This window comes from Bemisia tabaci, chromosome 5, assembly GCF_918797505.1.
Source record: "Bemisia tabaci chromosome 5, PGI_BMITA_v3".
In the NCBI taxonomy this organism is placed as follows: domain Eukaryota; kingdom Metazoa; phylum Arthropoda; class Insecta; order Hemiptera; family Aleyrodidae; genus Bemisia; species Bemisia tabaci.
In genome coordinates, this window is record NC_092797.1 from 56,346,390 (window position 1) to 56,360,956 (window position 14,567).

The 14,567-nt window shown below is 42.2% G+C and overlaps 2 protein-coding genes across 2 annotated transcripts in view; one reads left to right on the plus strand and one right to left on the minus strand.

The window, feature by feature from the left end:
* LOC109030867 (uncharacterized) overlaps positions 1-14,567 on the minus strand; it is a 34,775-nt gene that overhangs the window by 3,286 nt on the left and 16,922 nt on the right. The window contains exon 2 of the mRNA XM_019042048.2: positions 525-1,142. Within this exon, the coding sequence (XP_018897593.2) occupies positions 525-1,142 (618 nt within the window). The remainder of the gene's footprint in view (positions 1-524; positions 1,143-14,567) is intronic.
* Positions 3,417-14,567, plus strand: part of LOC109030869 (sex-regulated protein janus-A) — a 143,128-nt gene continuing 131,977 nt past the window's right edge. The window contains exon 1 of the mRNA XM_072300997.1: positions 3,417-3,624. Within this exon, the coding sequence (XP_072157098.1) occupies positions 3,576-3,624 (49 nt within the window). The 5' untranslated portion in view covers positions 3,417-3,575. The remainder of the gene's footprint in view (positions 3,625-14,567) is intronic.

A 14,567-nucleotide genomic window follows, 5' to 3' on the forward strand; every position in this document is an offset into this window, starting at 1 on the left:
AAGGCTCATGAATTCCGTATTCAGTTGGTACATAGTTCTCTTTGCTGGATTTAAAATCCCGCTTTACTAATTCTTCAAAAGGAATCACGCCCACTGACCACATTGTTTCTAAACCAGCTTTTTAGAGCACACTCCATATTTGGACCGAGTTGATCAGAAAGGAACCAACCCACACTAAGTTGAAACTGAGAAAAAGAGGTTTGAAGTTTTATTCTTGTATAAAGCTCATTGTAGAAAATAAACTTGAAGCCATCTTCTCACAAACTAATTTCTGTTTTTCGGCTTTGAGTTTTTTGTAGGAGAAAATATTCGGCTAGTGGAACTCATAAACACTCTGAACTCAATTTTTCCGAAAATGTGGGTGGGTTCTTTTCCGATAAACTTGGTCCATTTCTCAGCTGCGCATAGCTCTGTTTGATAGAAATCCGTCCAAATATGGATCATGGATGATTGACGCCTCGCCTTTGATCTGGACGACGGTTTAATCCAGGGACACCGCGTGTAGAAAGAGAGAATGAACCTACCTGGAAGAAAGTGGAGATGTGCTTGGCGATCTCATCGACGAACTCGTTGACCTCCGAGTCATGAACAAGAGTGGGGGCGGGGGTGGTTTGAGGGGCGGCGGTGGGCGCCTCTGTGGGTGCCTCCGTGGTGGGCTCGGCGCTGGCGGGGGCGGCGGTCGTCGTGGAGGCGGCCACGGTCGTGGAGGCGGCCGTGGTCGTGGAGGCGGCGCTGGGTGTCGTGCCCACGCTTGTCGACTCCTCCTTCAGCTCGGCTTCTTCGACGACTGCGGCGTCTGCGGCGTCGCCGGCGTCTCCGACGATCTGGGCGTCGATCTCCTCGAGGGTGGCGTCGTCCTTCTCCTGGGCCATCTTCTTGTCGAGGGCGTCCAGGGCGTAGAGGGCCTTGACCAGGGCCTTCATCCGGGTGGCGTCGTCCGTTTTCTTGGCGCCCTGCTTCCTGCTCAGGAAGTCCGAGAGGGAGGCGAACGGGGCCGGCTCAACCATGTTGCTCTCCTCGTTGTCCCCGCCCGGGATCGAGTTGTAGTTGAGCTCCCGGCTCACCGCCCCGAACGACGCGCAGTGCGCCACCGCGGCGACCATCGCTACCACTCCCAAAGTCACCGACCATTGTCCCAAACTCTGCAACAAAAAGTCCAATCAATCAGTCATTGCTCATGAGAGACGAAGTTTTATCAGCAGTCTATGACTACGTGCAATAGGACGATTATCACAAAGCACGCTTAAAATAAAATTATGGAAAATTTTACCGGCGGTAAAGTGAGTTACATGATTAGCGAACAAGAGAAAGCACACCATATAATAAACGCATCCCGAATGGTATATCTAACAAAGTGGTGAATTAGTGCTGGTTCCACACTATATATATTTTTCGGGGAAAACAAGACCAAAAAGTTGAACATTTCAATTGGAGCCAAAAGTTTTGAGTCTCTAAAGTTTGTTACTCATGAGTGCTCAAAATTGTTGACTCTAATTTAAATGTTAGCCTTGGTTTCCCTGCAAAATGGTATGGACCCAGTTCCATCATGAGCCCACTTGCTTTTTGGCATAGTAATGCTGTGGGGTGAAGAAAACCAGACATCTGGTAGCATTAACCACTAGATGTTCGCTGCATGCGGCTCGAGTTAAAGTATTTGGTGAAAACCATTTTCGTTTCTCTAGACCTCGAACCATACGTTTTTCCAGTGCTGATGTTGATGGTTTAAGTGTGGCCTACCATTCGTTTTTCAGGGGCTCTTCACTCGGTGCAGTTCAGAGTAACGTTTGTAAGAGTTTCTGAGCTTCACCACCGGAGGCTACAGGCAGATCTAGACACCTTGAACGAAGAGAGGGGAGCGTTAAGGGGGTCCAGGGGGCTTCCTGGGCTTCCCCAGAAAATTTTCAAACTTTTAAAGCATCGTATATCGACGGTGAAACTACCAAATCACGTATCTCGTTTGCGGTGTTTAAAAATCTACGCTCACATTTTATTTTTTTGAAGTAGACCAAATCAATATCATTCCTTGAAATTTTCACAGAATTTTCTCCGCACGAAGAGGAAAAATCACAGAAATTTTCAAGGCTGGACGTTAAGTAGTTTTTCATTTAAAAAATAAAGTATGACAGGAAGTCTGCGACGTCGCAAACCGAGATACGTGGTTTGGTAGTTTCACCGTCGATATGCAATTTTAGTCAATTTTTTCATGAGTAAGTACTAAATGTCAGCGTCCTTCCCTCTTTTCTCCTCCATTTATTTATTTTTTTTCTTTCTCTGCTCCTTTCTCTTATACCCCTTTTTTCGGGTGAAGGGGGGAGAAGCACGTCCTATACACCCCCCTAGATCCGCCTGTGCTGGAAGTCACTTGTGGCTGGACCTCTATAAATGCCTTTGGTGCTACACTGAAAAAACGAGATTAGGGCTGGGCCCTAGAATTGCTTCACCTCCACCGCCACAGGGGCAGGCCCTGCGCGGGTAAGGCCCAGCCCTACCTGGACAGGGTCTAGCTCTTACCAGGTAGGGCTGAACCCTGGAGCAGGTAGATTTGGGCTCTACGCACGCCGGGCCTGCTCCTATGGCGGTGGAGGTGAAGCAATTTTACCTACCCGGTTAGGGCTGGAACCTTCGGCGCAGGTACCAGCCCTAAACTCGTTTTTTCCGTGTACTCCAAAGTTTCAGGTTACTCTGTTTCTACTGGATTGTGAAACGTTGGTTTAATTACAGTTCTTCTTTAAAATTTTTTATTTTATCCGGTTAAAAATGGATTTGTTAGGGTCCCAGCAAATTAAGGCTTTTTGAGCGCCTGAATTATTATTTCACCTTATAGCCACCTATTATTTGTTTCTTTTTAATTATTTTACGATAATATATGACAGTTTAGGACATGAGACCACAGTCTACGAGAACACTTAATTAAATTGCCTATCTTCTCGCATAGAGAGAGTTTTTAAAATAATTCCAGTCAAAAAACGTCAAAAATACTTCCCTTCAAACCGGAGTATACATATGGTGGGTTGAAGCTTGTCGTTCAGAGGACGTGGTTTTGAGAAAGAGTTTTTTTTTTTAAATCTTACACGGTAACTTCAATGAACTGCTTGTAACGTATTTATTAGGAGGCTTAAGAACATTTTTGGTCGTTTATAGAATTTTCAATCCAAGCTGACGAAAATCGCTCTCCCGAAAACTTCAACTCCGAAAACTGAAATCTATTTCCTCATGGAAGTTCACAAAAAATTAAACGTTTGTAATTACATTCATTCATGTGTGAGGAACCTATGAGAAACTTTCTAAGCTCAGTAAAATATGCGGACATTTTCACCAAACGCAGTATCAGCAATATTCTGAGATTAGATGAAGGCAATGCGTTGCACAACTCTTATTATTTCATTCCAGACGTCGCGTCGCGTCGCGTCGCCGTCACGAAAAAATGAAATGCTCCCAGCACAGTTCGTCAGATCGGGGAGTTGCGGGTTGTGAGAAATTCAATAGTAAACTTTAGAAAAAAGTTCTCGTCCTCCTTGCTATGATGGCTACCGTTTAAAAAACTAGTTTGTTTATGAACAAAGTTTGTGGATAAGATGAGATTGTTGATAATCGCGTACACTCTCAGCGGATTCCTTAATCACAGTAAGTTCAAACTCTTGAAGCGAGATATTCACTTCTACATGGACACTGGGAATAATCAAGGCGCATGTACCTCCATCTTTTGGCCATCAAATTGTTGACGTTGAGTGGTTTATGTGATTACACGATTTATGAATCGTCATCGGTTACCTAAATCACGACTGTATTGCAAATGTATGCGATGAAATCGAAATTTATCGAAATTTTTCATCCGATAGTACCTATTGCAATAAATCGACGTCAATCAAATCGCGATACATTCTTCGATCAAATCGCATTTTATCAAGCACTGCCTCTTGGGAATCGCTACTATCGACGGTGAAACTACCAAACCACGTATCTCGTTTGCGGTGTTTAAAAATCTACGCTCGCATTTTATTTTTTTGAAGTAGACCAAATCAATATCATTCCTTGAAATTTTCACAGAATTTTCTCCACACGAAGAGGAAAAATCACAGAAATTTTCAAGACTGGACGTTAAGTAGTTTTTCATCTAAAAAATAAAGTATGACAGGAATTCTGCGACGTCGCAAACCGAGATACGTGGTTTGGTAGTTTCACCGTCGCTATGTCGAAACTCTACTGTAGTCGAGTAAATAATTTTCAAACGACAAACAACTTGACTCATATGGACAGTCTTGTAGCCATGTCGAATTCAGCTGATTACTAGTGGACTCACCTATAATTTAAGAATCTACCATAATCTCGCTCCTGACTTTTGGAGTGTTCATACCGGCATGATAGTTGCTCTCGAGGAAACCTAGAAGCACTCGTGCGCATTTACGAGATTGCCAGACGGGTGCCTCCTGGAACCCTCAGAGGGTTTCAGCAAAATAATAACTACGATCAACAAGAGGGACGGAAAAATTCAACGAAAGTTAATGACATCATTATTTGTTATGATTGGTTATGACGCAAGTCCTGTGCTGCCGTGCTCAGGAAGAACGTCGTATGAACATTCGAGAGTTGCCAAAATTCCTTGTATAAAATGTTTATTTTTGAGGAAAGTTATGAATATTTTTTCTTGAAATTTTCAGACTTTCTAGATCAAATTACAAACAACATTATCTGAGAAATTTGCAGAAAAATATTCAAAAATTTCCCTGAAAATTAGTGATTTGCCAGAGGAAATTTGGCAACGCCCGACGGCTCATACGGCGTTTTTCCTTAGCACAGGAGTATGCTCCGTATAACTCTATGCTTTCTGGTGCTCATGTGGAAATCGAGTTACGCGGTTACGTCAGGAAAGCGACGAATAAAGGAAAAATAGCAGCTGGGGCCGAGCCATAACTGATTAGAACTTATTTTTCTCCGTGATGGTACTTACGTCAACGATATGAAATTCACCAAGTCCAGGACCTCGCGGGACAACAGCCGCATAAAGTTGGCTGCTTAATGACCGAATTAAGTATTCTCGTCTCGAGTTGGTCTCTTCCTCTTGTGTTGAGTCTTCTCTCGCGACCCAAACGAACCGACGCACAATGGATCTCGTTAATAGGTGAGGTCGGACAAAATTTGGAAACTTTAAACGCTTATAACTCCGTTCATACAAAGCTTTGAGGTTCTGAAAGTGGTTCCATTGGTTTTCTCGTAAAATTTCCTTCGAGAGGCACCCGTTGAAATTTAAAATTTGACGAAATAAACATCAAAATTCACAGTTTTAGTCAAAAATTTCATGTCCGACCTCTCTAATTGACTCGATCCATTGTGCGGCGTCCCTTGATTCTAGTCTGCTCCCGGTGGAACGAAGATTGGGCATCCAGCGGGGCTTAATCTGATCATTGATCATCGCGCCTCAACAATTAATAATTTATTACATGCCATGCTCAGAAGTCCCGACTTCTTCCTTGCCAGATTATTATGGAAAAATTTTTCTCGCCAGCCTGCAAATCGCTCATTGACCTTTTTATTTTCATTTTAATTTCTCTCGAGAACCATCGCGTGTTTCTAGAATTTTGCAAGTGCAATTGGTGTATCTCATCTCACGGGAATTGGGTGGCCGAGACTTAGAGAATTGGAAAGTTTAGTCGTTTTGGAGAGAATTCCCCGCCTATTACATTATTTGTAATGCAAATTACGACTTAAAATTTGAGCCAATATTTTTGAGAATACCAGTCAGAGAACCTCGGCCAACTCGGCAACTGAAAATTTCTGTATTTCACCCCGAATCTTTTTTTTTCTTTTTTTTCTTGGTGCACTGACAAGTTTTCACCGTGAGGGACTTTTTTCTGACTTTATGTTCTGACTTTATGACAAAAACTGAATATTTTCTGGAAAGAATGGAGAGAGGTCAATGGTTTAGTTTAATCTCCTCTTGTATTGCACGACATGCAGTTTCTTCATTGCCGTGACAACAACCTGGCATTAAAAAAAAAAAAAAAAAAAAAAAAAAAAAAAAAAAAAATATGCCAGTAATGATGGCAGAATCGACTCGATTTCTCAAAAAATGGATTTTTCGACATTAAATAATCAGGAGAATTGAATCGGTTTTCTGAGGTTGATTTAAAATCCCAATTGCTTTCTCGAACTATGCATGACAGACGCACCGATTGAAATCATTGCACCATCAAATGCTGATAACTTTAATCAAATTTTTATTTGGACAAAATTGCCGGCAACGACTTCATATTGAAGACTTTATCATGTCGACCTCATAAATAGTAGGAATCGATTTTGAGAAAATCAATGTTCTGGGCCAATCCTAAAATGAAATCAATTTTGGAGGAAATTATCGAAACTCGATGTCGCGGGTCAATCCTAAGATGAAATCGATTTCGAGGAAAAGTATCAAAAATCGATCTGGAGGAAAAGGTAACTATCAATTTGAAGGAGAAATCTTGTATCGATTCGAGAGAAAAATCGAAAATGGATTTATTGCGAACAAAATCCGGAATTAAGCGATAATGTTGCCACGGAGCCGGTGCGTAATTTGCACGCAACATTACGCGAGATCGGAGTTTCGCGACTCGCCATCTACGTCGCTGGCGTCCGCAAAAACAACTCCCCCCCCCCTCCGGCCCTCCCGTTGCCTGCAAAGGTTATGTAACATAATTTGTCATACGAAGGTCAAGGTTCTCGGCATAAGTTTTCGCATCGGCTCGCGGATTTTCGACAGCGCGGATTTGAATTTCAAGAATCCTGCCCGCTAAGTATTTTCCCGCTCTTTCTCCAGCCTCGCTACGTGAGGCTGAATTGGAGGCATGCTTTCGATAATCCCAACGCCTTTTTCAGGCGAACGAAATTGAGGGTCAAGCCGTTGAATCGCATCTCCAAGTGCAAAACCTCAAAAAGGATGCTTCGAACTCTTCAAGTCCGTCAAGACAATCTCATTATTCAGGGTATTGCACCGAACAGGAACACTGCCGTGCTAAGGAAAAACGCCGAATCAACACTCGAGAGTTGCCAAATTTCCCTTGTTAAAACATGTATTCTGGACAATATTCATGCGTATTTTTCCTAAAAAGTCTCAGATAATTTAGATTAAATAGCGTACAAAATTGTCTGACAATTTTGGAAAATAATATTTACAATTTTCCCAATAAAGTCTGTTTTTCTCGGAAGAAACTTGGCAACGTCTGGTGGCTCTTACGGCGTTCTTCCCTAGCACGGCAGAAGAGAATACGCGACATTACTTTTTGTTCTTTTTGAAAGGAGACGAACCGCGTCTTTTCATATCCTTGTTAAATTAAATTAATTTTTCTACGTCTAGGCAATTACTGGTTGCAATTCCCATCAACAATGTTTTACGGTTCACAACTGGACTGCGCAAGTAGGAGCTATAATTTTTGGCCCATGTTAGAAACATCATGCGTGCCATAAGTTTCCCTATGCAGTTAGGTGTTTCTGTATGGAGTAGCCTAATATTGTAGTTCCTGATTCCAAAATGTGATAATGTTCACGAAAGAGGAGAGAGAGAGAGCAGAACTAAAAAATGTATCGTTAATGACCAACATTAGAATTAGAAGATTTGAGGACAAATTAGAAGATTGGCTGTATAGAGAAAAATAGAGACTCTCTACTTACCTCTTGTGGAAGGGGAGGGGGGCTTTTACTTTCAGACATCTGACATTTTCTCATGAATAGTCACCTTAGATCTTTTTCCACCAATCAGAGCTTCAGTTTGATGGCTCAATTTGATCGTGTAACTGGGCCTCTACGCACATACGTGTTTTTACAGATAAGCCAGAAATTATAGTAACTAATTGCAAAATGAGGGGCTTGGAAGACAAAGGCGAATAAGTGCAGTTTTTATCATCTCGAAAAAAACGAGTTAAATTTCTGGATTTTACTTGGACCTATACTACCTATAGAGTGCCTCAAAATCCAATGCCTAGAGTGCTCTATAGTGCCTATAGAGTTGAATACCTTCAAAATTTACACGTGTTCGTCTCACACCTTCATAGACGTCTTCTGAAATTTTCAGCTCAGTTGAGCCAAATTGAGGCCAGCAGTTGGGTTTAAAGTGACGGTAGGTTGCACTTATCCTGCTTCCTCTCTAAATCCCATTCGCTGTTTTCTCTGACTACGGACAATGACTGCGGGACAAAATCGTTTGGTATTTTGATAGACCTCACCTTCAACTACCAAAAACACGCACAACTCAATTTTGATCAAAGATATGCTTTTGAACAAACGATTTTATTTTTATTTCCATCCTTCCTTGTATAACACGGAAAAACAAGAAATTGTCCGGATTTCTGTTTCCCGTGCGCCTTTCCTTCCTGTTTGTATCTACTGCATGTGCTTTTAGTGAGGTCCAGTCCATTTCATGTATCTCACTTGTTGAGCATAACGAGCTATGGCACGCAGCAGAGGCGGCTGGCTTCAACCTTTAGTTTCGAATATCTAAAACTGCACTAAATTTATGCACCTTGTCGCCCAAGCGCCTTAAATGTAGTAGCCCAAATACATCCAAGAGTCGTTCGATGCTTTGGATTCTGGAGCTGTCTAGTAGTCGACAAGGATGCATTTTTGCATTGGTCTCGCGGGTTGTTGCCCCCATCGATGGCGGATGCCGGAAGAGGGGAGGGGGAAGAAGGGGAAATTTGGCGTCGTTGGGGGCCACGGTCACGGCGTCGCGACGCTGCAACGCGACCCGGCGCTCGGCGCCGTCGACCCGACCCGAGCTGACAGTGAAACCGATGCAAGGTCAATAAAGAGCCCCCCCCCCCCCCCCCGTTTTACCCCGATCCTGCGGGGTTTTGGCAGTGACTGCCGCCTTCCTAGATTCACCGCCCGCCGCGGTCCGGCGGCTGAAACCTGTCGCTCACGGCACCGCGCGCGACGGCGGCGGGGACAATGATTTGAGGATTTCCGCGCTACCCAGGCGAGGCGTTGGACGGAGGTGTCATGCCGTTCCTTGAATGAGCCACCCAGAAAAGAATGTTAGCGGTTACTGGATTCTGGACAGTGCGTGAGACTCGACTCATAGTCGTTCCGTCCACAGCTTATAACCTTAAGAGAGGCTCAATATCGATCGTCAAAGTGCGAAATCGCTTGCCTCCGTTCGCGACGTTGGAGACTCCCTGTTGCGTTAGGTTACAGCTCCAATTTAAAGCTGAAAGTGTCAGAAATTCCGCGGTGTGATCGGATATTCTGTGGCTCATTGAAATTGTACCGTAGCATCAATTAAAATTAAAATTAGAAATTAAAACGACACACTTATCGACCCTCTCTTTCGTGTTACTGCATGAAGGGTGTATTTTGGTCTCCATCAAAAATTGAAGGCAAGAAATGAATAGGTATGCGTATTCTTCATACTTTCATCCATATCCATGGTCAAAGTGCAAAACCACGTGAATCTCTTCGCTACATTGCAGACTCTCTGTTATACTTCATTTTTTAAAGCGCAATTTTATCTTCCTGGAGGTCAAACTATCATCACGTGTTTCGCTCCATCCAACTTTTCTACTCCTACGTTAAAGTCTCTGATTCAACCGAGAGGAAGTCTTGTCGCTTAATAGTTGTGATCGGATTTGTGAAAATGTACCTCATCTCCCAGAGGAAAATTTCCGAAAATTCGAACTTCGTGAGGAAAACGATCGCGGGAAGCGCCTGCAAAACTATAAGAATACTTCAAGCATTGCGCCTCTTTTAGGAAATGCGGAGAGCAGCGCGCACACACAACTTTGGAAGATTTAGGCAAAAAATGGAGCGCATTTTGATGAAGCCTCATGACCCATTATTGAAGGTAATGACCAATGGTATAAGCCCACAGCCTACACAGTTTGCGAATGACCCATCGGTCGTTGGTTCGTGAACATTATGCACCCCCAGGTCAACGTAACCAGGTCCATAACTGACGCTCTTGCATATGCTCTCAACATCAATAAGTTTCTTCAGCCATTGTGAGTTCATTAAGCGGCTGAATGTTCTTAAATGGAACGGTAAATTTCATTTGAAAAATATGGGTAGGTTACAACGCCATCTGACAAGCAGAATTCGTACTAAACGTGAGTTGCGGAAGTGTGATCCGCAGATTCATGCCTCAACTTATAAAATCAGATTTTTTTCTTGCGTTCGCCGCAATGTCACCCAACCCAGGCGACGCGACGTGCTACACCTGAGATTCATGACCACCAACAAATCTCTAGCAAGCGCAGTTGCCAGATGTCACGGATTTAATCATCTAGTCTCTTGAAAAATTTCGAGCGAAACGTGATGACCTGATGGTGACTAATAGGTGTTTTTAATGGACTTGCCGGAAGGAGCACACAAAATACGGACTAGGGGCGTCAAGTAGTATAGGGGTGCCAAATTTTCTCTCGCACGGAAAAAATGTATCGCTCATTTTATTAATAACCTAACCACGGGGGAGGTTAAATTAGCAATTATTTACTTGTAAAATCTACATTGAAACACGTCGGACACTTATTTTAACTACAAAATTGTTAAATCAGCAATTTCATTTTTTCTGTTCGTTTCTCTTATTTATTTAATTTTTAAAATATTTATGTCGCTCCACAGCGATCTACAACTACAACACTCGCGTCTTCTTTCAAATTACAACCCTTCGGACACCGAGCACCTTACAATTTCTATATCAACCCCCTTTTCACCCCTTTATGGAACGCTTGAGGTTAAGGTTGGAATAATAAAGTTATACGGCTATCTAAGAAAGTCTACCTTCGCACCTAATCGAATTCTCACTGCTGAAATAGATCTGAGTTCATTAGGAGAATAGAAATGGATGTGACATCAAATGTTTCCAATTGACAATTGGATGTATTTATGCTAAAAGGAACTATGCTGCACACAATCCCTATGCACATAGTTCCTTTTGGCATAAATACGTCCAATTGATGTTCTGACACAGGGTAGGCACCCTGCTAATTATTCAGCCGTAGCCTTGCTAAAGAGAGTAAGTAATAAGTAGTAAGTTAGTGTTAAAGTGCGTAAGTTGACTGTCCTACACTGACGTAATAATCTCCGTCGCTGGAACTGTCACATCAATTGGATGTTTACAAATCCAACGAAACTATCGCAAAATTTTACAGAGGAATGGTTGGATCGATTGCAAATCCCCAGCCCTTCCAGGGCCAACATCCAAGAAATCTCATCGCATGGAGTAAAATAATTCGATCATAACAACCAAACTACAATTTCTGGCTCATCTGTAAAAGCACTTACATGCATAGGGAGACTAATGTACAAATACGTTGTTTCTAATTTGAGCTAGAATTTTTAGTCTCCAATTGCAAAATGTAGTCCAATTTATATTTCGGAACCAAGTTTTATATTCCGTTAACCAAAGATTTTGATCAAAGAAATCGAATTCACGCGCCGAAGATACAAATCTCAGTGTGGTTGATCCAAAAAATTTCGTTACCTAAAGTAAAGTTCCGTGTCCACGACCGAAAAGTTTGGTCACCTGAACCGGAAAGTCTGGTGCGCCCTGGAAAGGTCCGAGTTTCTCTATATTTTCAGTCAGGCAACGCTGTTTTTAGGCTTGGCTTGTTTTACCGGCGAATCAGTTTTCCTTCTTTTTGCTTCGTTAAAGCTGTTTTTGCTCCATCTCTTATTTCCCTCTCCCGCTCACCCTGGCGGATAGTTCTTCCTTTTAATTATTTACGGTAGTGATAGTTCGGATGGTATCTTAGATGAGACATGCTCCTGCGTTATTTCTTAATTAGCACCTACACCAGTCTTGCCGTCCTATCATTCCTGTGGATTTATTTCCTCCGGGCAAAAACAAGAGTAGATTCAATACTACATTCATCACGCGATAAACTTCAGAAATGAGCAAGGTAGGTAAAAAGCTGGATAAGTCTACAACAAGAGTAAGGAAATGTCGAAATGTCGGACAAATTTTGTTAAAATACCGGTCTCACTTTCGATGCGTGGCAAAAAACGTATTGATAATACCTAGTAGCACATTTTACCTGTTCAATTCCAAAACCTCTTTTTTATAACCTGAATCAAAGCTGAAAGTGCGCGAACTCGAAAATTAACCCTTCAATTTGACTAATCAAATGCAGCGTTCCACGTTCAGATACTTTCAGCTTCAGTATAGGGCTCAATAGGAATATTTTGGTAAGAATCGCTGTGATGAACTGTTGGATTCGTTTTTTTACCAAAACTTCAGAGTGAGACCAGTGGCTAGCAAAATTTTTTCAAGGGATCGATGTTTGTTTAACTGGCGATGCAAATTAAATTTCAATTAATGATAACAAGAAGTAATATTTGCCCTTTGTTGCGCCATTGTCGCTTTCCTGCGGTGTAGTGGTTATAGCTCTTGCACTATGATCGGGAGGTCCCGGGTTCGATCCCTGGCCAGGTGACTCTCGAGTTTGACGGTCTCATACAACACACCAAAAAAAAATAATATGCTGTTTTAGCACCTAGGATGTTAAAAATGTGTCTGGTGATCTCAAGATGCTGCCTTAACTGCCTACAGAGTTAAATTTGCATTCACAGGATGTAAAGTTAACTGCGAGGGCAGTAAGGACAACAACTCCGGATCACCATACACATTTTTAACATCCTAGGTGATAAAACAGCATATTATTTTTTTCGGTGCAGTTATCGGTTACTGGCTTGATTAGGGACTGACAATAAAGGGAATAGGACTTTAGAGGCTTTAAGTGTGAGATTCAAGTGAAAAAACAAAAAAAACAAAAAAAACTTGGAAACTTTTTTTTTGGAGAAATTTAGGTTTTAGGGCAAAAAATGCCCTTACAGGTATTCGCCCTTTGATGAGGAGGTCACATGTGCTTATTCTCTCACCCTTCCCTGTATGGTTCATTCCGTGAACATTCCAACGGCAAAGCACTGTTAGGATTTCAATTCATTCAATGCATTAGCGACTAAAAATGTAATCAATCTAAGAATAGACTTAAAATTGCAAATGTAATTCACGCATGGAACCGGCCAGAACAGAGGATCTCTTCGCCTCTGGGAAAAGCACGTTTTTCCCAACGCGACGGAGCTTGGCACGTGATCACGAAATCACGGTGAAAATGTCGTCGTTGCTCTGACGTGTAGGCGTATCTCGATTTCCGAATGGGCCCCGGAAAGCGCATAGTTGTATGGACGTATTTCTGTCAAACGGAACTATGTGCATTACGACGTGAGCCCTGTTATGCCTGTATTCATATGGGTCTCAGGTCTCATGTCTTAATGCACATAGTTCCGTTTGGCAGAAATACGTCCATATGGAGAACGGGGCTCACGCAGAAATCCAAATACGCTCTTACGTCAGAGGAGCGACCATGTGAGAACTTAGCGTGATTCTTTGATGATTGTTGTTTGATTTGAAGAGGAGAGCTTGGTTTTCCCCCATGTTTTCCCGGAGTGAGCTTTTCGGACTCCACTACACTCTCGACATTAAGACGTGAGTTCCGAGACCCATGAGAATATATGCATACAGAGCTCACGTCATTATGCACGTAGTTCCGTTTGCCAGAAATGCAAATGCGTCCGATTACCCCGTGCACAATTAGAGGAAGGTGGCGAGATAACTACAAATAGACAGATTGATTTTCTGGTGCGTGCCTCGATAAAACCTTTTTGGATATTGACTGATGGGTAAAGTTGTTTATATTCCGCTGGAAAAGGCGCCTTTGGTCGGGAAAACTCAAAATTGAGTCACAGTTATTTAAAAGTTTGAATTAACAGCCCCTACTTTTTTTAGTAACAAATACAATATTTGTACATTCACGCAAGAAATGACACATTTTGGACCTTGGAAGAATAAAAAGAAAAAAAACCATCTACATTCCATTATCATTACGCGTAATGGGCGGCATTTAAATGCTTATGGAAAAAAAAGGTTAAAGAAAAACATTAGTTATGTGAAGGATATGAAACAGCCAACAGTTGAGTAGCCGAATGTTGAACGACAATGCAATTGCTGTAAGCGGAGAGGAGCAATCCATCCGCGCAACGAGACATCACCTATTCGAGGCTGTCAGATTAAGTAAAAAATTCTATTTTATCGATTAAAAATGATTTTCATTAGACTGTCATCGTCATCCACCCACTGGACATTTTGAACTCAAAATATCGACTGGCATGACTATCTACAAGGTTGCAATGAAATCATAAGACATCTTCTTACAACTTGAGAACGAGGTGTGAAGCTGAAACCAAGGAGACTATTAAAACTTTTTGAAATATACTCAGTGAGCATATTTAGAACAATGAACTGCCATGACGAGGAAAAACTGCCTTAGTCGAAAAAAAAGGATACTTGAACTCCGCCAAAACCAAATAAATTCCATCACGACAAGCATGGGTGGATCCAGCATCAAACAGGGGCGAAAGGGGGGTGCGGGAGGTTTCCCCTATAAATTTTTGTAAATTTTAAAGATTCCAATGTGCAGTTAGAGTCAATTTTGTCATGAATTATCACCAAATATAAACGTCCTTCCTTCTTCTTTCCTCCGTTCCTTCGTTCTTTCTTCCTTTCTCCCTCTCCTCTCTCTTCTTCCTTTTTTTCGGGCGGA